This window comes from Ranitomeya imitator, chromosome 5 (assembly GCF_032444005.1).
Source record: "Ranitomeya imitator isolate aRanImi1 chromosome 5, aRanImi1.pri, whole genome shotgun sequence".
Classification (NCBI taxonomy): domain Eukaryota; kingdom Metazoa; phylum Chordata; class Amphibia; order Anura; family Dendrobatidae; genus Ranitomeya; species Ranitomeya imitator.
In genome coordinates, this window is record NC_091286.1 from 275515930 (window position 1) to 275537198 (window position 21269).

Genomic DNA, 21269 nt, shown 5'->3' on the forward strand with positions numbered 1-21269 from the left:
CATCTCTAGGACACCTACCCTCACACATGATAGAGTGAATATCTCATAACATTAAACAGTATAATAATAATCAGCCCCCCAGTGCCCCCTCACCCACGTCAGCTCTCACAGTTCCCTCAAACTCTCCCATTCACCCCCACAGTGCCTTGTCCTCCTCCCACTATACCACACCCTCTCTCATTTACCCCCACAGTGCCCTGTCCCCCTGCACACCCACAATAACCCCCATCGTTTCACATTTACCCCACAGTGCCCTGTCCTCCTCTCCCACTTCAGCCCCTACAATAACACAATCCTCTCACATTCACCCCCACAGTGACCATGATATGCCTAAACCGAATTACTCTAATAAACTCCACCCCCACTTACTGATGAAGTTTTCAGGCAGTGTGGAGAACCAGGAAGTGTCCAGATAGATGCATGGAGGGCACTAGGACCCAGCGTGCCTCAGCCAAACCAAGCGTGCACAGCCATAAAGTCAGTAACTGCATCCATCTGCTGCTGCCAGCCAGGAAGAGGCTCCTGGGGTGAGACCACATCGCACTCTGCACGGAGGGGGGCTTTGCAGCCGGCATTGTGCTGCTCTCTCCCTGACACCTCAGACTCGGCAGTGGATCTCCTGGTGGGCCCCTTCAGGTGACTGGGCCCGGGGCAATGGCCCCCTCTGCCCCTCCAGTAGCTAAGCTACTGATGGGGAACAAACTTTAATATGGACAAATGGAAAATCTCTTGTAACTATTTAACCTATTTTTTATTTTACTGCAACGATGATTTTTGGTACACAATACAATAAACCACTATCTTTTTTATAAGAAACATGGTGACATTTTATTTAGAGTATCACATCTTTTAAAGAATACTGAATGAATAAATATACAAAATAAGTATATTTAATAACTATGCACAGTATAATGCCCCCACAGCACATCTATACACAGTATGATGATACCACAACTTCCATATACAGTATACTGTATGATATCCGCACTGCTGCCCTATACATAGTATGATGAGCCCACAGCTCCCCTCTACACAGTATTATGAGCCCACAGCATTCGCATATCTGGGCCTCCTGATGATCCTAATAGGTGAAACGTGTTGAGGTGAGTTTGGACATCATATTCGATGAGTACCTTTTCGGAATTACTGTTATCATTATGTTATAATATGTAATACCAGTTCCTGATCAGCGCTGTGTGTTATTTTGTCTTAAGTCTGCCTTTAGTTGTCCAATATGGCCACCCCTTTTGCGGTTTATCATATGGCATGTTTATAATGGTATCAGCTGATTTTTAGGGCTTCCAAGGGTGAGCCGCCGTGGAGTCGGGGTGCCATATCTGCTGAACCCCCCCAGTCAGGCAGGACTTTGCATCAGTAGGGAACAATATGGTGAGGTACTATATGTGTATTTGCACTTCTGCACTTTGTCTTTGCGTTGTTCACCCTTTGACATTAATCTAGTATTACCATCTGGCATTTATCATCCTCTATTGGAAATCCCTATCTTTCTCCACTTTTCCTGTGATGTACAAATAATGGCCCATCTGAGACACCAGTTCAGGGTGCACCTAGGAGATTTAGGGATAGCCATCGAGGAGCGGGGGCGCCAGTCTCGTATTCTTTGTTAGGGTGCCAACCTCCACTGACAGGCAGTTTCAATCAGGCTTTAGTGGTAGGGTTAAGTCAGCACGGTTGTTGGTATATTGACTGTGGCTGTCTTGTGGTTTTAAAGTGATAAATAAAAGGATAATTATACCTGTAATATCATTGAGATATAAGGTTATTTTTGTTGTTTTTCTTGATTTTTTACCTTATTTGAAACTACTTTCTTCAGTTTTTTGTGAGCCCACAGCTCCCCTATACACAGTATGATAAGCCCACATCTGCCCTATACACAGTACAATAGGCCCACAGCTCCCCTATGCACAGTATGATGGGTCCACAGCTCCCCTATACACAGTATTTATCAACTTCCCTATACAACCTATGATATCCGCACTGCTCCCCTATACATATTATGATGAGCCCACAGCTCCCCTATGCACAGTATGATGAGCCCACAGGTGCCCTATAACCTGTACAATAGGCCCATAGCTCCACTATACACAATATTAAGGACCCACAGTTCCCCTATACACAGTATGATGATCCCACAACTCCCCTATACACAGTATGATGAGCTTACAGCTCCCCCTATACACAGTATGATGGGTCCACAGCTCCTCTATACATAGTTGATGGGTCCACAGGTTCCCTATGCACAGTATGATTAGCTCACAGCTCCCCTATACACAATGATGATCCCACAGATCCCTTATACACAGCATGATCTCACAGCTCCCCTATACACAGTATGATGAACCCACAGCTCCCCTATACACAGTATGATGAACCCAAAGCTCCCCTATGCACAGTATGATAGGCCCACAGCTCCACTATACACGGTATGATGGGTCCACAGCTCCCCTATATACAGTATAATGCTGAAGGATCTCCACTATAGAAAGTATAATGCCCCCCAGAGCTCCTCTGTATACAGTATAATGGGCCAATAGCTCCCCTATGCACATTATAATGCCTTCACAGTTCCCTTATGCACAATATGGTGGGCCCACATCTGTCATGCACAGTATGATGAACCCACAGCTCCCGTACATACCCAGTTCCCCTATACATAGAATTATGTCTCCACTGCTCCCCAAAACACAGTATAATTGTTAATAGTGTTGTAACACAGTGCGTCGCCTGCACTGAGAGGACCACTGCCGGGAGGAAATTAACTTTATTCCTCCTGGTAGTCTCACTCTTCCAGCCATGGGGCGGTGTTGACAAGGTTTCGGTAACAGCTCTGTGTGTAGAGAGCGGTAGCTGTAACCGTGCCCCATCACTGACTGACAGCCGGCTCAGCACCCTCTACCACCTGGTAGGTACGCTACTGGTGCCCTATAAACAATAGTGCTTCTTAAGTGCCCACTTAACATTTAATAATGTCCCCTGAGTCTCCCCATGTAGGGTAATAATGGCCCCAGCATTGCTGATATCAGCAGGTGGTCAGGTGACAACTCTTTCGGCTTCTCTCAATTCTCTTCTATTCATAGAAGCTGAACCTTTGTAGGTGACACATGCACATAGCAAATATGTAGCCGCATGACCGCATGATACTGCCAGTGATATTGAAACATCAAACATTGGAGAAGCCAGCAGGTCATGGAGCGGCAGCGAGAACAGATGAAAACGTTGGAAGGTGTGTATCAACAGGGGGAAGGGAATTTGTATTTTAAGCACCACTCCAGAGAAATAGCAAAAAAAATGTTGGAATGGTGCTTTGAATGTGACGCAGCTTATAGTAACTATATGGTGGCTTGTTATACTAATACTGGTAAAAGACCCGGCTGGTAAGTATAAAAAGACCCCTGTCCTCCCAATCTCCAGCCTAACAGACATCAACTATTACATGTGACGGACTGCATATAATCTCATAACAAAACAGTATAATAACCAGCCTCCCCAGTGCCCTGTCCCACCTCCCCCACAATATCCCCATGGTCTCACATTCATCCCCCAGAGCCCTGTCCCCCCTCCCCAATTCAGTCCTCACAATACCCTCATCCTCTCACACTCACCCCCAGTTCCCAGTCCCTCCTCCCCACTTCAGCCCCCCACAATACCTCTTGCTCATATATTCACCACCCCAGTGCATTGTCCCAACTCCCACACCTCAGGCCCCACAATACCCCATGGTCTAACATTGACCCCCAAGTGCTCTGTCCTCCTTCCCCCACCTCCAGCCCCAGAATCCCCCTTCCTCTCACATTCACCCCCCAGTGCCCTGTCCTTCCTCCCCCAATTCAGCCTTCATCCTCTCGCATTCACCCCCCAGTGCCCTGTCCCCCCTCCCCCACAATACTCACATAGTCTTACATTCACCCCCAGTGTCCTGTCCCCCCGCCCCAAGTCTGGCCCCACAATACCCCCCAACATCACATTCACCCCCAGTGTCCTGTCCCCCTCCCCCATCTCAGGCCGCACACTATCCCCCATCCTCTCACATTCACCCTACAGTAACCATGACATACCTGATTTTAGTAAACCTAATAAATTCCATCCCCACTTACTGATGAAGTTTGCAGGCAGTGAGACAGGACTAGAAATTGTCTGAGTGAAATGCAAGGTGGGCACTAGGACCCACGTGCTTGCAGCCTGGGAAAAGCTCCATCATCAGGTCAGACAGAACTATACACTGCAGGAAGGAGACTCTGCAGCTGACCGCTGTGCTAACTGTGTGCAGAGTCTTCGGCAGACAGGAGCACGCATTTTGCTGCTCTTCTCCTGTACTGTGTTGTGCCTCATCAAAAAAGTGGCAGAATGTGAATTACTTTAGCCAGCAGTAATGTTTTGGTTATTTAAAATTTTATAAAAGTAAAATTTTATGGATTTAACCCTTTTTCTGTGAGCGCTTTCAATCTGTTCTTTTCTTTTCTCATGGCCTTCATTAAATATTAGATTTTTCTATGTCCAAATTGTGCCAGTAGAATAGCATTTATTAATTAATTAATATTTTACCATGTAAACTATATTAATTTCTCTTCAGCTTTTTACTATGAATATATACTTTGTAAAAGATTACCTTTAACAAACTATTCCAAGAAATGAAAGTTTTTTTTACACCATTGGGAAAAAATATCAAACAATGTCCGTACCTGATTTTGGGAAAGTGATTAGAAACACGTCACCATCTCTAATTTCCATATGCTCGATATCATCTATGACTTTAGGTGATGTCAAACTGGTCACAAAGTATATGCCTTTATGTTTAAAGTATATAGCATTGAAGGCTTCATCAAGTGCATCTCGGTCCATTGTTGCCATCTACAACTAAAACATATGATATCTTTAGGCAAATGTGTTTTCTCTGTTCAGATGGAAGCAATTACATTCTTGAGCTCAGTAGGTTATGTTGATTTATAAATGAATGATTTCACCTTTAAACTTTTTGAAACAATTATGATAGTGTTCTGCCCATCAATTCTCAAATTGCAGACTCATTGCAGAAAGATTTATTCAGAAACATCGCTAGGGTTTTGATTCGGGGGGGGGGAGCAAAACTTCTGAGTGGGCCCCTAACCAGTTGACCTTGATTACAACTGGGTGACGCACCCTAATAGTGGAGGAGATCCTCAGCAGATGACCGCGCTATTACTGAAGATAATCTCTCTATAAAGACCAACATGGATATAACCACCTCATGGTCAGTGGTAGATACCAGTCTTACGGAACATATAAGAGACTACATTACAGTTATAGATGGTGACTTACAGAGGACGTTTTTTCTGATGGAATCGTTAACTTTTCCGGTCTTTTACATTTGGCCCAGACTGACATGACAACTTCTTCCAGCCAGGACTCAACTGCTTGATTACAATAAAGACACATTTCACGTCTCATATTTTCAGCACCCTCACCATCTATTTCCAACCTGAACAAACTCCTTATCTTGCTGATACACCAATGCTGAGCTGCTGCTGCCGTATGTGTCCCTATTAGTGATGATGAGCGAGCATGCTTGGTAATGCTCGGCACTCACCAGAGCATCGCAGTGCTCGCGATGCTCGGCGAGCATCGAGCATTTCCAGGTTTGCTCAGCGGGTCCTCAGGACCCACCCTGCATGTTTGGTGCTCTTTAGAGAACCAGTCGACATGCAGGGATTGTCTGCCACACACTGTAATGCCGCAGCCATGTTGGTTGTGGCATTACAGTGATTGGCTGGCCGGGCAGCGTCATCAGGTCTATATCAGATCTGGCGCCACCCTGCTCGTCCCAGTCAGCTCCGGAATCACGAGTGTAGGGAGAGCTGCTGAAGCGGTAGGGACAGAATAGGTGGGGTATCAGTGTGGGTATACCATTGTTAAATCCACAAATCCAGCTAAAACAACAATCCTTATAAGGACTAATTATAGATATCAGTGATAGGTAGGCAGGCAGTGTATGTGGCATACTTTACTGAATACAGCAAGAGGGTCCAGTCCATTACTGTCTGCTACTGCTGCCTATTACAGATATTGACCGTATGTGCATAACCCCAGGTATCAGTCACTAGGAATAAGTTTTTTTGCATTTTAATCCTGATTATTTTATTTAAAAGCAATCAAGAGCACATATTTTTTATCTCCATTTGCTTGTTCGCACTGCAGAATACAGCCAGATCTTTTTCATAGTACAGCTTTAAAATACAGCTATTTTAATCAGGGGTTTGGCCGTCACAGCGATTACATATGAGTGTGCATAAAATTCTGCCATTTTTGTCAGTTGGCTTAAGAAAAATCTTTACTTACAGGGCAGATATTTTACACTGTGTTTTGTCTGCCACACGGAACGCCTATCATTATTTTCAAAATTGTGCCATTTCAGGGCTCCACTGAAAATTTTTGGTGTGTCTTAGCCTACCTATTGACACAATTTTGCTGTGGAAAAAAAATATAGGCCAGATAATTTAAAGTCTGGTATCTCCGTCACACATCTCACATATCTGGGTGCTAAAAATTGTGGCATTCGTTGAGCTCCATTCAACTTTTTTGGTGTGTCTTAGCCTAGTTATTGACACAATTTTGCTGTTCAAAATAAAACCCAGGACAGAAAATTAAAAGTAGGGGATCTCCGTTACAGGTCTCACCTATCTGTGGGCTAAAAATTGGGGCATTTTTGGGCTCAATTGAACTGTTTTTGCAGTGTCTTAGTCTGGCTATTGACACCAGTTTGCTTACAAAAAAGGTGTTACCTACTGGCCAGATATTTTAAACTGTTCATGTCTGGAGATTGGGCTGGCCATGACAGGGTTTTGATGTGATGGTCTCTTAATTTTTGCCAGAGCTGTATGCTGTTATCCTCTTCCTTCTCCTCATCCTCATCATCCACCACCACTGGATCACCATGGTGTTTGTGGTCTGTGATGCAACAGGCACCTTATTGTGTTCAAGGATGTTTTTGATGCACGTAAACAAAAGTTTACACAGTTTGTTGATGTGTACCCCTCAGGTGGAAATGTATGTCAGCCCATACACTAAGGGTACCGTCACACTGAAACGACGCTGCAACGATACGACAACGATGTCGTATCGCTGCAGCGTCGCTGTTTGGTCACTGGAGAGCTGTCACACAGACAGCTCTCCAGCGACCAACGATCCCGAGGTCCCCGGTAACCAGGGTAAACATCTGGTTACTAAGCGCAGGGCCGCGCTTAGTAACCCAATGTTTACCCTGGTTACCAGCGTAAACGTAAAAAAAACAAACATTACATACTTACATTCCGTGTCTGTCCTCCGGCGCTCTGCTTTCCTCTGCACTGTCAGCGCCGGTCAGCCGGAAAGCAGAGCGGTGACGTCACCGCTGTGCTTTCTGTCTGGCCGGCGCTGACACAGGATGCAGGAGGAGTGCAGAGAAGCAGAGCACCAGGGACAGACAGCTAAAGGTAAGTATGTAGTGTTTGTTTTTTTTACGTTTACGCTGGTAACCAGGATAAACATCGGGTTACTAAGCGCGGCCCTGCGCTTATTAACCCGATGTTTACCCTGGTTACCAGTGAAGACATCGCTGAATCGGCGTCACACACGCCGATTCAGCGATGTCAGCGGGAGAGCCAGCGACGAAATAAAGTTTCAGACGATCTGCTACGACGTACGATTCTCAGCGGGGTCCCTGATCGCAGTAGCGTGTCAGACACAGCGAGATCGTAACGATATCGCTGGAACGTCACGGATCGTGCCGTCCTAGCGACCAAAGTGCCACTGTGTGACGGAACCCTTAGTGTATGGGCATTACAAATATAGGAGACCCGCTCCTTTGAATTGGAAAAACATTTTTAGGAGGCCCTCCTCCACGTCTCTTCCAAGGGATATTGGGGTGCATCCACATTTTGAGCAGGCCTTGCATTCACTTCATGGGCAAACATTCTGGGATTAAAAAAAAAAATCATAATAATGGGAACTTTGGTTTCATGTGGTCATCCATTACGCTGGTTCAAAGGGTTATTGGGGTGCGTGTAACTTTGGGGTAGGGCAGGCCTTGCATTCAATGCATAGGCTAAGAGTATGACAGTAGCAAATTAATAATAGTGGGAACTTTGGTTTCATGTGGCCATCCAGTACATCTGTTCAATGGGTTATTGGGGCACGTTCAAATTTGGGGCAGGTCTTGCATTCAATGTATAGGAAATAACAGTATAGGAGACCCACTGTTCCATAATGGGAACAATAAAGCATAGCCGGCTGATGGCTCTCTAAGAATAGTGAGGACAAACTGCTGTCCCTTTAAGAATATTAAAGTCCATCTGATGGCCCTCCTCCTTTAACAGTCCCTCCTTCATAAATGAAACAGGATATGTCAGATAATGTGTCACACACCACATGGCCAGATAAGGTTGTAAAAGGTATGCTACAGGGGCTGCCTATGGGGGTACATTATGCTACAGAGGCTGCCTATGAGGGTACTTTATAATTCATAGGCTGCCTTTGGGGGTGCATTATGCTACAGAGGCAGCCTATGGGGGTGCATTATGCTACAGAGGCTGCCTATGGGAGTGCATTATGCTACAGAGGCTGCCTATGGGGGTGTATTATAATACAAAGGCTGCCTATGGGGGTACATTATAATACATAGACTGCCTTTTGGGGTACATTATAATACAAAGGTTGCTTATGGGGGTACATTATAATACAGAGGCTGCCTATGGGGGTTCATTATACTACAGGGGCTGCCTATGGGGGTACATTATGCTACAGAGGCTGCCTATGGGGGTACTTTATAATACTTAGGCTGCCTATGGGGGTGCATTATGCTACAGAGGCAGCCTATGGGGGTGCATTATGCTACAGAGGCTGCCTATGGGGGTGCATTATAATACAGAGGCTGCCTATAGGGGTACATTATAATACAGAGGCTGCCTATGGGGGTACATTATAATACAGAGGCTGCCTATGGGGGTTCATTATACTACAGGGGCTGCCTATGGGGGTACATTATGCTACAGAGGCTGCCTATGGGGGTACTTTATAATACTTAGGCTGCCTATGGGGGTGCATTATGCTACAGAGGCAGCCTATGGGGGTGCATTATGCTACAGAGGCTGCCTATGGGGGTGCATTATAATACAGAGGCTGCCTATAGGGGTGCATTATAATACAGAGGCTGCCTATGGGGGTACATTATAATACAGAGGCTGCCTATGGGGGTTCATTATGCTACAGAGGCTGCCTATGGGGGTACATTATAATACAGAGGCTTCCTATGGGGGTTCATTATGCTACAGGGGCTGCCTATGGGGGGACATTATAATACAGAGGATGCATATGGGGGTGCATTATAATACAGAGGCTGACTATGGGGATACATTATACTACAGGGGCTGCTTATGGGTGTACATTATGCTACAGGGGCTGCCTATGGGGGTACATTATGCTACAGAGGCTGCCTTTTGGGGTACATTATAATACAAAGGTTGCTTATGAGGGTACATTATAATACAGAGGCTGCCTATGGGGGTTCATTATACTACAGGGGCTGCCTATGGGGGTACATTATGCTACAGAGGCTGCCTATGGGGGTACTTTATAATACTTAGGCTGCCTATGGGGGTGCATTATGCTACAGAGGCAGCCTATGGGGGTGCATTATGCTACAGAGGCTGCCTATGGGGGTGCATTATTATACAGAGGCTGCCTATAGGGGTGCATTATAATACAGAGGCTGCCTATGGGGGTACATTATAATACAGAGGCTGCCTATGGGGGTTCATTATGCTACAGAGGCTGCCTATGGGGGTACATTATAATACAGAGGCTTCCTATGGGGGTTCATTATGCTACAGGGGCTGCCTATGGCGGGACATTATAATACAGAGGATGCATATGGGGGTGCATTATAATACAGAGGCTGACTATGGGGATACATTATACTACAGGGGCTGCTTATGGGTGTACATTATGCTACAGAGGCTGCCTATGGGGGTGCATTATAATACAGAGGCTGCCTATGGGGGTTCATTATGCTACAGGGGCTGTCTATGGGGGTAAATTATGCTACAGAAGCAGCCTATGGGGGTGCATTATGCTACAGAGGCTGCCTATGGGGGTGCATTATAATACAGAGGCTGCCTATGGGGGTGCATTATAATACAGAGGCTGGCTATGGGGGTACATTATAATACATAGGCTGCCTTTTGGGGTACATTATAACACAGAGGATGCATATGGGGTGCATTTTAATACAGAGGCTGACTATGGGGATACATTATACTACAGGGGCTGCTTATGGGTGTACATTATGCTACAAAGGCTGCCTATGGGGGTGCATTATAATACAGAGGCTGCCTATGGGGATACATTATGCTACAGGGGCTGCCTATGGGGGTACATTATGCTACAGAGGCGGCCTTTTGGGGTACATTATAATACAGAGGTTGCCTATGGGGTGTAGCATGGCTAAAGGGTGTGTAGTTGACGGGATGTATGTACCACATAAGTGCCTTGTTGCTGTAATGTAGCCCGGAGTATTTCTTTGTTGCACCATGTATATATATGTGTTTCAGGACCTGTGGTGATGTCAGACCACATGGCTAATCATGTGATGGGTTCCTGGGTGTGGTTAGCTTTATATAAGACTGGCTAATGCTTTACACAGCAGATATGTGTGGAGGTGAAAACCCTCCTGAGTGTGTTAAGGCTCCAGGACTGAGCCTGAAGGACTGGACACTTTGTTTTCTTTACCTGAGCTAAAGGCTATTTGTTTGCTGTTATTTTGCCATGTGGTTTATGAAGTAATAAACCCTGTGAACTTTTAAAGGAACGTGCCTCCTGAGTGTCAGCTGTCGCACCTGAGTGAGTGAAATCCCTACAATTGGTGGTAGACGTGCGGGCAGCGTTCCCAGCGGAAGACGTAAGTCTATTATTGAATGTCCTGGGTCAAGTCTGTTGTAAGCCAGCAAGCATTGCCGGGGAAAATGGAGGACCTGCAGAAACACTTGGTCCAGTTGCAGTCACAGCAGGAGCAACGGCAGCAAGAGACCAACAGGCTGTTGATGCAGCAGATACAACAGAGCCAGCAGGAGCAACGGCAGAGCCAGCAGGAGCATCGGCAGCAGATGCAACAGAACCAGCAGGAGCAACAGCAGCAGATGCAGCTTCTGGCAACCGCCATCCAGGGCAGGACGAGCGCCCCAACCCCAGGTCTGGCTGATGACACCCACGTCCGGAAGACGGTAAGATGCGCATTGCAGAAAATGACCCCCGGGGATGATGTTGAGGCCTTCCTGATGGTGTTTGAGAGGGTCGCTGAGAGGGAAAAACTTCCGCCAGAGCAGTGGGCAGAGGTACTGGCACCATACCTGACGGGAGAACCCCAGAAGGCGTACTATGACTTGACCTTGCAGGATGCCAAGGAGTATCACAAATTGAAAGCCGAGATTCTCGCACGTTTGGGGGTGACACTGACTGTCAGGGCACAGCGAGTTCACTGCTGGGCCTATCACCGGGACAAACCACCTCGCTCCCAAATGTTTGATCTGTTGCACCTGGTCCAGAAGTGGCTACAGCCAGAGTCATCTACGCCTGCGCAGATGGTAGAACGGGTGATGATGGATCGGTTTGTCCATTCCCTCCCAAGGCCTATACAGTCTTGGGTTTCCCAGGGTGATCCCCAGAATGCCGACGAGTTGATCGGACTGGTTGAGAGATACCAAGGGTTGGAAGGCTCCTTCGGGAGGCAGCCCATGCCGTACTGGGGGTCCCAGAAGGGAGCTGAGTCCCAAAAAGGGGTTGGGCGTCCAAGGTCACAAAGGGCGGGGGAGGTGGTGCCCAAGGTCCCTACGGGTGATATTATTTGCTGGAGGTGCCACGGGCCAGGACATATAGCTGCTCGTTGTTCCCAGACCACTGAGCAGATGGACTGCAGCATGGGACGCCGTAGTTCATACTATGCGAATCCAGCCTGCAGTGTGAACTCTCCGCCCAACGAGGGACCTCAAGCGTGTCCCGTAAAGGTGAACAGTAGAGCGGTAATGGCGCTGTTAGACTCGGGGAGCTTAGTGACCCTGGTGAGCGCCACTTTTCCTCTTCACCTGCTCCCGGGAAAGAAGGTCGGAGTGCGATGTATACATGGTGATGCAAAGGACTATCCTATGGCCAGGGTGGACATTGAAATGGCATGTGGCACCGAGTCCCATATAGTCGGCGTCATTCGGGACTTGTTGCACCCTATAATTATTGGGTGGGATTTCTGTTTGTTTTGGGGTTTGTGGAGAAAAGGTTCTGAGCTCCCTAGCAAGAGTAGGGAACCAGTGAACCCTGGAAGGGTGTCGCCACACCCAGAGGCAGACAGGTTTCCTTTTTGTGTTCTGGATTGGGATGAAGAGGAAGTGTCCCCTACATCTGACATTCTGGAGTTAGAGGTAACCGGTGAAAATTTTGGGACTGCCCAACATAGGGACCCCACTCTGAGGGAAGCCTTTAATAATGTCACAGTTATTAATGGGGTTGTACAGGAGCCGGGGGCAGACACAAGATTTCTCCATTTTCTGATGAGTGGGGAGTTGTTGTACCGGGTCATGAAAATAAGGGAGGAGTTGGTAGAGCAGTTGGTAGTGTCGGGTCCATATAGACGGAAGCTGTTGGACATGGTCCATTCACACATCTTGGGTGGACACCTAGGGGTGGAGAAAACACAGGAACAGGTTGTGCAGAGATTCTATTGGCCTGGGTGTCACCGGGAAATAGTGAACTATTGCAGGTCCTGCCCTACATGTCAGCTAACTGCTCTCACTCCTCATTTCCGGAACCCTCTTGTGCCGTTGCCCATTATTGAGGTACCATTCGAGAGAATTGCCATGGACTTGGTCAGTCCATTAGTTAAGTCAGCCCGGGGCCATCAGTATATATTAGTCATCCTGGACTATGCCACACGCTATCCTGAGGCAATTCCCTTGAGAAATTCTTCCTCGAAGAGTATAGCCCACGAGTTGGTCCATGTGTTTTCCCGGACAGGTCTGCCAAAGGAGATCCTGACTGACCAGGGGACACCTTTCATGAGCAAGGTGATGAGGGAGTTATGCAAAGTCCTGAAAATCTCCCAGTTGAGGACCTCGGTGTACCATCCCCAGTCAGATGGCCTTGTTGAGAGATTTAACAAGACACTGAAGAACATGCTGAGAAAAGCTATAGATAAAGATGGTAGAGACTGGGATTGTCTCTTACCCTATCTGATGTTTTCCATTCGTGAAGTTCCACAGGCCTCCACAGGGTTCTCACCGTTTGAGCTTCTATATGGCCGACATCCGCGAGGACTCCTGGATATAGCCAAGGAAACCTGGGAAGCCGAAGTCACGCCCCACAGAAGCATCATTGAGCATGTGGCCCTGATGCAGCAGCGGATTGCAGAGGTGATGCCTATCGTGAAAGAACACCTCCTCCAGGCACAAGATGCTCAGGCCAGAGTCTACAACCGGTCTGCAAGAGTGAGGCAGTTCAAACCGGGAGACCGAGTTCTTGTGTTAGTTCCGACGGTGGAAAGCAAGTTCTTGGCCAAATGGCAAGGGCCACATGAGGTTGTCAAGAAACTTGGTGAAGTAAATTATAAAATTCACCAACCAGGAAGACGGAAACCGTTCCAAGTATACCATATCAACCTCATCAAGCCATGGCAAGATAGAGAGCTGACAGTAACTCCATCATTGTTAAGCAACCCAGAAGGTGAGGTTGGAGCAGTTACTATAGCGGAGACGCTATCGAAGACCCAGAAACAGCAGTGCCGGGAGTTACTCCAGAAAAACAGGGACCTGTTTTCAGAGTTGCCAGGACACACAAAGGTCACAGAGCACGAGGTCCTAACAGAGCCACATATGCGGGTGAATGTGAAGCCCTATCGTATTCCTGAGGCTCGTCGAGAAGTTATCTACAAGGAAGTGGAGAGTATGTTGAAGCATGGAGTCATTGAGGAATCCAAGAGCGGTTGGTCGAGCCCAATTGTCCTGGTCCCAAAACCTGATGGAGAGTGGAGGTTTTGCAACGACTATCGGAAGTTGAATGAGCTCTCCAAGTTTGACGCTTATCCCATGCCCCGCGTTAATGAGCTCATCGAAAGGCTTGGGCACGCCAGATATATATCCACCTTGGATTTGACAAAGGGGTATTGGCAGATCCCCATGGCACAGGAAGCCAAGGAGAAGATGGCCTTTTCGACACCTGATGGATGCTTTCAGTATGTCCGGATGCCGTTTGGCCTACAGGGAGCTCCGGCGACCTTCCAGAGGGCTATGGATAGAGTCCTTGCACCCCATAAAGCCTACGCTGCTGCGTACCTAGATGATATCGTCATCTTTAGCCCGGACTGGGAGAGTCATCTGGAGAAAGTCCAAGCGGTGTTTGATGCTCTAAGAAAGTCGGGTTTTACAATAAACCCGAAGAAGTGTGCCTTGGGTAAGGAAGAAGCTAAATACCTAGGCTATATAGTGGGTCGTGGAGAAATAAAGCCCCAAATCAGGAAAGTGGAGGCAATCCAAACATGGCCGAAACCACTCTCCAAAAAGCAAGTTAAAGCCTTTCTGGGAATCGTGGGATATTACAGGAGGTTCATCCCGAACTTCGCCACAGTGGCTGCGCCTCTGACTGATCTGCTAAAGGGGACAAAATCGGTGATGGTTAAATGGTCTGAAGAGACAGAATCAGCCTTCCAAGAGTTGAAAGGGGCTCTATGTAAGCAGCCCGTTCTGATGGCCCCAGACTTCAAGAAAGAATTTATTATTCAGACAGATGCCTCAGATGTTGGGGTAGGAGCAGTCCTTTCCCAAGAGCTACATGGGGAGGAGCATCCTGTTCTCTATTTGAGTAGAAAGCTGTCCTCATCTGAGAAGAACTACTCAGTCGTGGAAAAAGAGTGTTTGGCCATAAAGTGGGCGGTGGACACGTTACAGTACTATCTGCTGGGTCGTAAATTCAGACTAATATCTGACCATGCCCTACTTAGATGGATGAGGGAAACAAAGGGTAGAAATGCTAGGGTCACCCGTTGGTTCTTAGCCCTGCAGGACTTCAGTTTCCATGTGGAACATAGGGCCGGAAAGCTGCACGGTAATGCGGATGCCCTATCAAGAATCCCTTGTTTAGTGGGGGAAAGTGCCAAGCCCCACGGCTTTAGGCAGAGGGGGGAGGTATGTAGCATGGCTAAAGGGTGTGTAGTCGACGGGAGGTATGTGCCACATAAGTGCCTTGTTGCTGTAATGTAGCCCGGAGTATTTCTTTGTTGCACATAACCATGTACAGTATATATATGTGTTTCAGGACCTGTGGTGATGTCAGACCACATGGCTAATCATGTGATGGGTTCCTGGGTGTGGTTAGCTCTATATAAGACAGGCTAATGCTTTACACAGCAGATATGTGTGGAGGTGAAAACCCTCCTGAGTGTGTTAAGGCTCCAGGACTGAGCCTGAAGGACTGGACACTTTGTTTTCTTTTCCTGAGCTAAAGGCTATTTGTTTGCTGTTATTTTGCCATGTGGTTTATGAAGTAATAAACCCTGTGAACTTTTAAAGGAACGTGCCTCCTGAGTGTCAGCCGTCGCACCTGAGTGAGTGAAATCCCTACAGGGGGTACATTATAATACAGAGGCTGCCTATGGGGGTACATTATAATATATAAGCTGCCTTTGAGGGTACATTATAATACAGAGGCTGCATATGAGGGTGCATTATAATACAGAGGCTGCTCATGGGGGTGCATTATAATATAGAGGCTGCCTAGGGGGTACAGTATAATACAGAGGCTGCCATTGGGGAGTGCAGTATATTATATGTAGACCTATGTGGAGTGCATTATACTATATGGAGACCTATGGGGAATGCATTATACAATATAAAGTCTGCCTATGGGGAGTGCATTATACTATATAGAGGACTATCTGGTGTATTATGCTATATGGGGGCTATGTGGAGATTACAGTAACGGGGCCATCATACTGTGTTGGAGCCATTAAATAGTTTGGGGGATATTAAAGGGTTAGTATATATACAGTGATGGGGCATTATACGGTGTATAACAAAGCATCATACTGTGTATAGAGAAGCTGTACAGGGGGGGAGACTCGGGACATTATTAAATGTAAAGTGGGCACGTATTGTTATAGGGGAACTCAGGTTACTATGACTGTCAAAGGAGCACACAGGGCATTATTACTTTTTAGGGGACAAAATGTGGGCACTAGGGTTGAGCGAAACGGGTCGAACATTTTCAAAAGTCGCCGACTTTTGGCGAAGTCGAGTTTCATGAAACCCGATCCGACCCCTGTGCGTGGTCGGCCATGCGGTACGCGACTTTCGCGCCAAAGTCGCGTTTCAATGACGCGAAAAGCGCCATTTCTCAGCCAATGAAGGTAAACGCAGAGTGTGGGCAGCGTGATGACATAGGTCCTGGTCCCCACCATCTTAGAGAAGGGCATTGCAGTGATTGGCTTGCTGTCTGCGGCGTCACAGGGGCTATAAAGGGGAGTTCCCGCCGACCGCCATGTTACTACTGCTGATCTGAGCTTAGGGAGAGGTTGCTGCCGCTTCGTCAGAAGCAGGGATAGCGTTAGGCAGGGTCCATTAACCACAAAACCGCTTGTGCTGTAGCGATTTCCACTGCCCAACACCACCTTCGGTGTGCAGGGACAGTGGAAGCTCCTTTTTTTTTTTTTTTCCTCAGCGCTGTAGCTCATTGGGCTGCCCTAGAAGGCTCCCTGATAGCTGCATTGCTGTGTGTACGCCGCTGTGCAAACCAACTGCTTTTTTCAAAGCACAAATCCTCTTGTTCCTTCCTTTCTGCACAGCTATCTTGTTTGTTTGTCCACACTTTTTATTTAATTTGTGCATCAGTCCACTCCTTATTGCTGCCTGCCATACCTGGCTGAGATTACTGCAGGGAGATAGTAATTGAAGGACAGTTCCTTTTTTCTTTTTTTTTTTTTTTTTTTTTGTGGGAGATTAAGATTGACATTTCTGCTAGAGTGCCATCTCTGTCTGTGTCATCTCTCACTCAGTGGGCCATAGAAAGCCTATTTATTTTTTTGCTTGATTTGGGTTCCAAAATCTACCAGAAAAAATCACAACATCAATCAGTGGGAGAAAAATATTGGCCTCAGGGCTTGTGTGCCACTCCTTAATCCTGTGTGTGCCATCTCTCACTCAGTGGGCCATAGAAAGCCTATTAATTTTTTTGCTTGATTTGGGTTCTAAATTCTACCTGAAAAAATCAATAAATCAATCAGTGGGAGATTAATATTGGCCTTTGGGCTTGTGTGCCAGTCCTAAGCGTGCCATCTCTCTCTCTCTCAGATAGTGGGCCATAGAAAGCCTATTTTTTTATTATTTTATTGGGTTTATAAATTTTCCCTGGAAAAAAAAAAAAAGTGGGAGATTAATATTGGCCTCTGGGCTTGTGTGCCAGTCCTGAGCGTGCCATCTCTCTCACAAATAGTGGGCCATAGAAAGCCTATTTATTTTTTTGGTTGATTTGGGTTCATAATTCTACCTGAAAAAATCAATCAATCAATCAGTGGGAGATTAATATTGGCCTTTGGGCTTGTGTGCCAGTCCTAAGCGTGCCATCTCTCTCTCTCAGATAGTGGGCCATAGAAAGCCTATTTATTATTATTTTTTTTATTGGGTTTATAAATTTTCCCTGGAAAAAAAAAAAAATGGGAGATTAATATTGGCCTCTGGGCTTGTGTGCCAGTCCTGAGCGTGCCATCTCTCTCACAAATAGTGGGCCATAGAAAGCCTATTTATTTTTTTGGTTGATTTGGGTTCATAATTCTACCTGAAAAAATCAATCAATCAATCAGTGGGAGAAAAATATTGGCCTCAGGGCTTGTGTGCCACTCCTTACTCCTGTGTGTGCCATCTCTCACTCAGTGGGCCATAGAAAGCCTATTAATTTTTTTGCTTGATTTGGGTTCTAAATTCTACCTGAAAAAATCATTAAATCAATCAGTGGGAGATTAATATTGGCCTTTGGGCTTGTGTGCCAGTCCTAAGCGTGCTATCTCTCTCTCTCTCAGATAGTGGGCCATAGAAAGCCTATTTTTTTATTATTTTATTGGGTTTATAAATTTTCCCTGGAAAAAAAAAAAGTGGGAGATTAATATTGGCCTCTGGGCTTGTGTGCCAGTCCTGAGCGTGCCATCTCTCTCACAAATAGTGGGCCATAGAAAGCCTATTTATTTTTTTGGTTGATTTGGGTTCATAATTCCACCTGAAAAAATCAATCAATCAATCAGTGGGAGATTAATATTGGCCTTTGGGCTTGTGTGCCAGTCCTAAGCGTGCCATCTCTCTCTCTCAGATAGTGGGCCATAGAAAGCCTATTTATTATTATTTTTTTTATTGGGTTTATAAATTTTCCCTGGAAAAAAAAAAAAATGGGAGATTAATATTGGCCTCTGGGCTTGTGTGCCAGTCCTGAGCGTGCCATCTCTCTCACAAATAGTGGGCCATAGAAAGCCTATTAATTTTTTTGCTTGATTTGGGTTCCAAAATCTACCAAAAAAAATCACTAAATCAATCAGTGGGAGATTAATATTGGCCTCTGGGCTTGTGTGCCACTCCTGACTCCTGTGAGCGTCATCTGTCACTCAGTGGGCCCTAGAAAGCCTATTTTTTGTTTTATTTGTTTTCTAAATTCCCCCTGAAAAAATCATTTTATTTTCTTTGGTTTCTAAATTATTCCTGAAAAAAATCATTTTTTTTGTATTTTTTTTTCTCTAAAGTCTCCCTGAAAAAAAAAAAAAAAATCTGTGGGAGATTCATATTGCCCCTTCTGCTTGTGTGCCAGTCTTGACTCCTGGGTGTGCCATCTCTCTCTCTCTCCCCAATTGTGGGCCATAGAAAGCCTATTAATTTTTTTGCTTGATTTGGGTTCCAAAATCTACCAAAAATAATCACTAAATCAATCAGTGGGAGATTAATATTGGCCTCTGGGCTTGTCTGCCACTCCTGACTCCTGTGTGCGTCATCTGTCACTCAGTGGGCCCTAGAAAGCCTATTTTTTGTTTTATTTGTTTTCTAAATTCTCCCTGAAAAAATCATTTTATTTTCTTTGGTTTCTAAATTATTCCTGAAAAAAATCATTTTTTTCGTATTTTTTTTTCTCTAAAGTCTCCCTGAAAAAAAAAAAAAAAAAAATCTGTGGGAGATTCATATTGCCCCTTCTGCTTGTGTGCCAGTCTTGACTCCTGGGTGTGCCATCTCTCTCTCTCTCCCCAATTGTGGGCCATAGAAAGCCTATTAATTTTTTTGCTTGATTTGGGTTCTAAAATCTACCAAAAAAAATAACTAAATCAATCAGTGGGAGATTAATATTGGCCTCTGGGCTTGTGTGCCACTCCTGACTCCTGTGTGCGTCATCTGTCACTCAGTGGGCCCTAGAAAGCCTATTTTTTGTTTTATTTGTTTTCTAAATTCTCCCTGAAACAATCATTTTATTTTCTTTGGTTTCTAAATTATTCCTGAAAAAAATCATTTTTTTTGTATTTTTTTTTCTCTCAAATCTCCCTGAAAAAAATAAAAAAAAAAAAAAAATCTGTGGGAGATTCATATTGCCCCTTCTGCTTGTGTGCCAGTCTTGACTCCTGGGTGTGCCATCTCTCTCTCTCTCCCCAATTGTGGGCCATAGAAAGCATATTAATTTTTTTGCTTGATTTGGGTTCCAAAATCTACCAAAAAAAATCACTAAATCAATCAGTGGGAGATTAATATTGGCCTCTGGGCTTGTGTGCCACTCCTGACTCCTGTGTGCGTCATCTGTCACTCAGTGGGCCCTAGAAAGCCTATTTTTTGTTTTATTTGTTTTCTAAATTCTCCCTGAAACAATCATTTTATTTTCTTTGGTTTCTAAATTATTCCTGAAAAAAATCATTTTTTTTGTATTTTTTTTTCTCTCAAATCTCCCTGAAAAAAAAAAATTCAAAGATTCATATTGCCCCTTCTGCTTGTGTGCCAGTCTTGACTCCTGGGTGTGCCATCTCTCTCTCTCTCTCCCCAATTGTGGGCCATAGAAAGCCTATTAATTTTTTTGCTTGATTTGGGTTCCAAAATCTACCAAAAAAAATAACTAAATCAATCAGTGGGAGATTAATATTGGCCTCTGGGCTTGTGTGCCACTCCTGACTCCTGTGTGCGTCATCTGTCACTCAGTGGGCCCTAGAAAGCCTATTTTTTGTTTTATTTGTTTTCTAAATTCTCCCTGAAACAATCATTTTATTTTCTTTGGTTTCTAAATTATTCCTGAAAAAAATCATTTTTTTTGTATTTTTTTTTCTCTCAAGTCTCCCTGAAAAAAAAAAAAAAAAAAAAAATCTGTGGGAGATTCATATTGCCCCTTCTGCTTGTGTGCCAGTCTTGACTCCTGGGTGTGCCATCTCTCTCTCTCTCCCCAATTGTGGGCCATAGAAAGCCTATTAATTTTTTTGCTTGATTTGGGTTCCAAAATCTACCAAAAAAAATAACTAAATCAATCAGTGGGAGATTAATATTGGCCTCTGGGCTTGTGTGCCACTCCTGACTCCTGTGTGCGTCATCTGTCACTCAGTGGGCCCTAGAAAGCCTATTTTTTGTTTTATTTGTTTTCTAAATTCTCCCTGAAACAATCATTTTATTTTCTTTGGTTTCTAAATTATTCCTGAAAAAAATCATTTTTTTTGTATTTTTTTTTCTCTCAAGTCTCCCTGAAAAAAAAAAAAAAAAAAAAATCTGTGGGAGATTCATATTGCCCCTTCTGCTTGTGTGCCAGTCTTGACTCCTGGGTGTGCCATCTCTCTCTCTCTCCCCAATTGTGGGCCATAGAAAGCCTATTAATTTTTTTGCTTGATTTGGGTTCCAAAATCTACCAAAAAAAATAACTAAATCAATCAGTGGGAGATTAATATTGGCCTCTGGGCTTGTGTGCCACTCCTGACTCCTGTGTGCGTCATCTGTCACTCAGTGGGCCCTAGAAAGCCTATTTTTTGTTTTATTTGTTTTCTAAATTCTCCCTGAAACAATCATTTTATTTTCTTTGGTTTCTAAATTATTCCTGAAAAAAATCATTTTTTTTGTATTTTTTTTTCTCTCAAGTCTCCCTGAAAAAAAAAAAAAAAAAAAAAAAATCTGTGGGAGATTCATATTGCCCCTTCTGCTTGTGTGCCAGTCTTGACTCCTGGGTGTGCCATCTCTCTCTCTCTCCCCAATTGTGGGCCATAGAAAGCCTATTAATTT

The 21269-nt window shown here is 45.1% G+C and overlaps 1 protein-coding gene across 2 annotated transcripts in view; it reads right to left on the minus strand.

Annotated features, from left to right (window-relative positions):
- The window catches only part of LOC138637469 (amine sulfotransferase-like), a 177833-nt gene that overhangs the window by 95910 nt on the left and 60654 nt on the right, over positions 1-21269 (minus strand). The window contains exon 2 of one of the 2 annotated variants that reach the window (XM_069726182.1): positions 4701-4875. In XM_069726182.1, coding sequence (XP_069582283.1) covers positions 4701-4869 — 169 coding nt within the window. In that variant the 5' untranslated portion in view covers positions 4870-4875. The remainder of the gene's footprint in view (positions 1-4700; positions 4876-21269) is intronic. The other variant, XM_069726183.1, reaches the window with a different exon arrangement.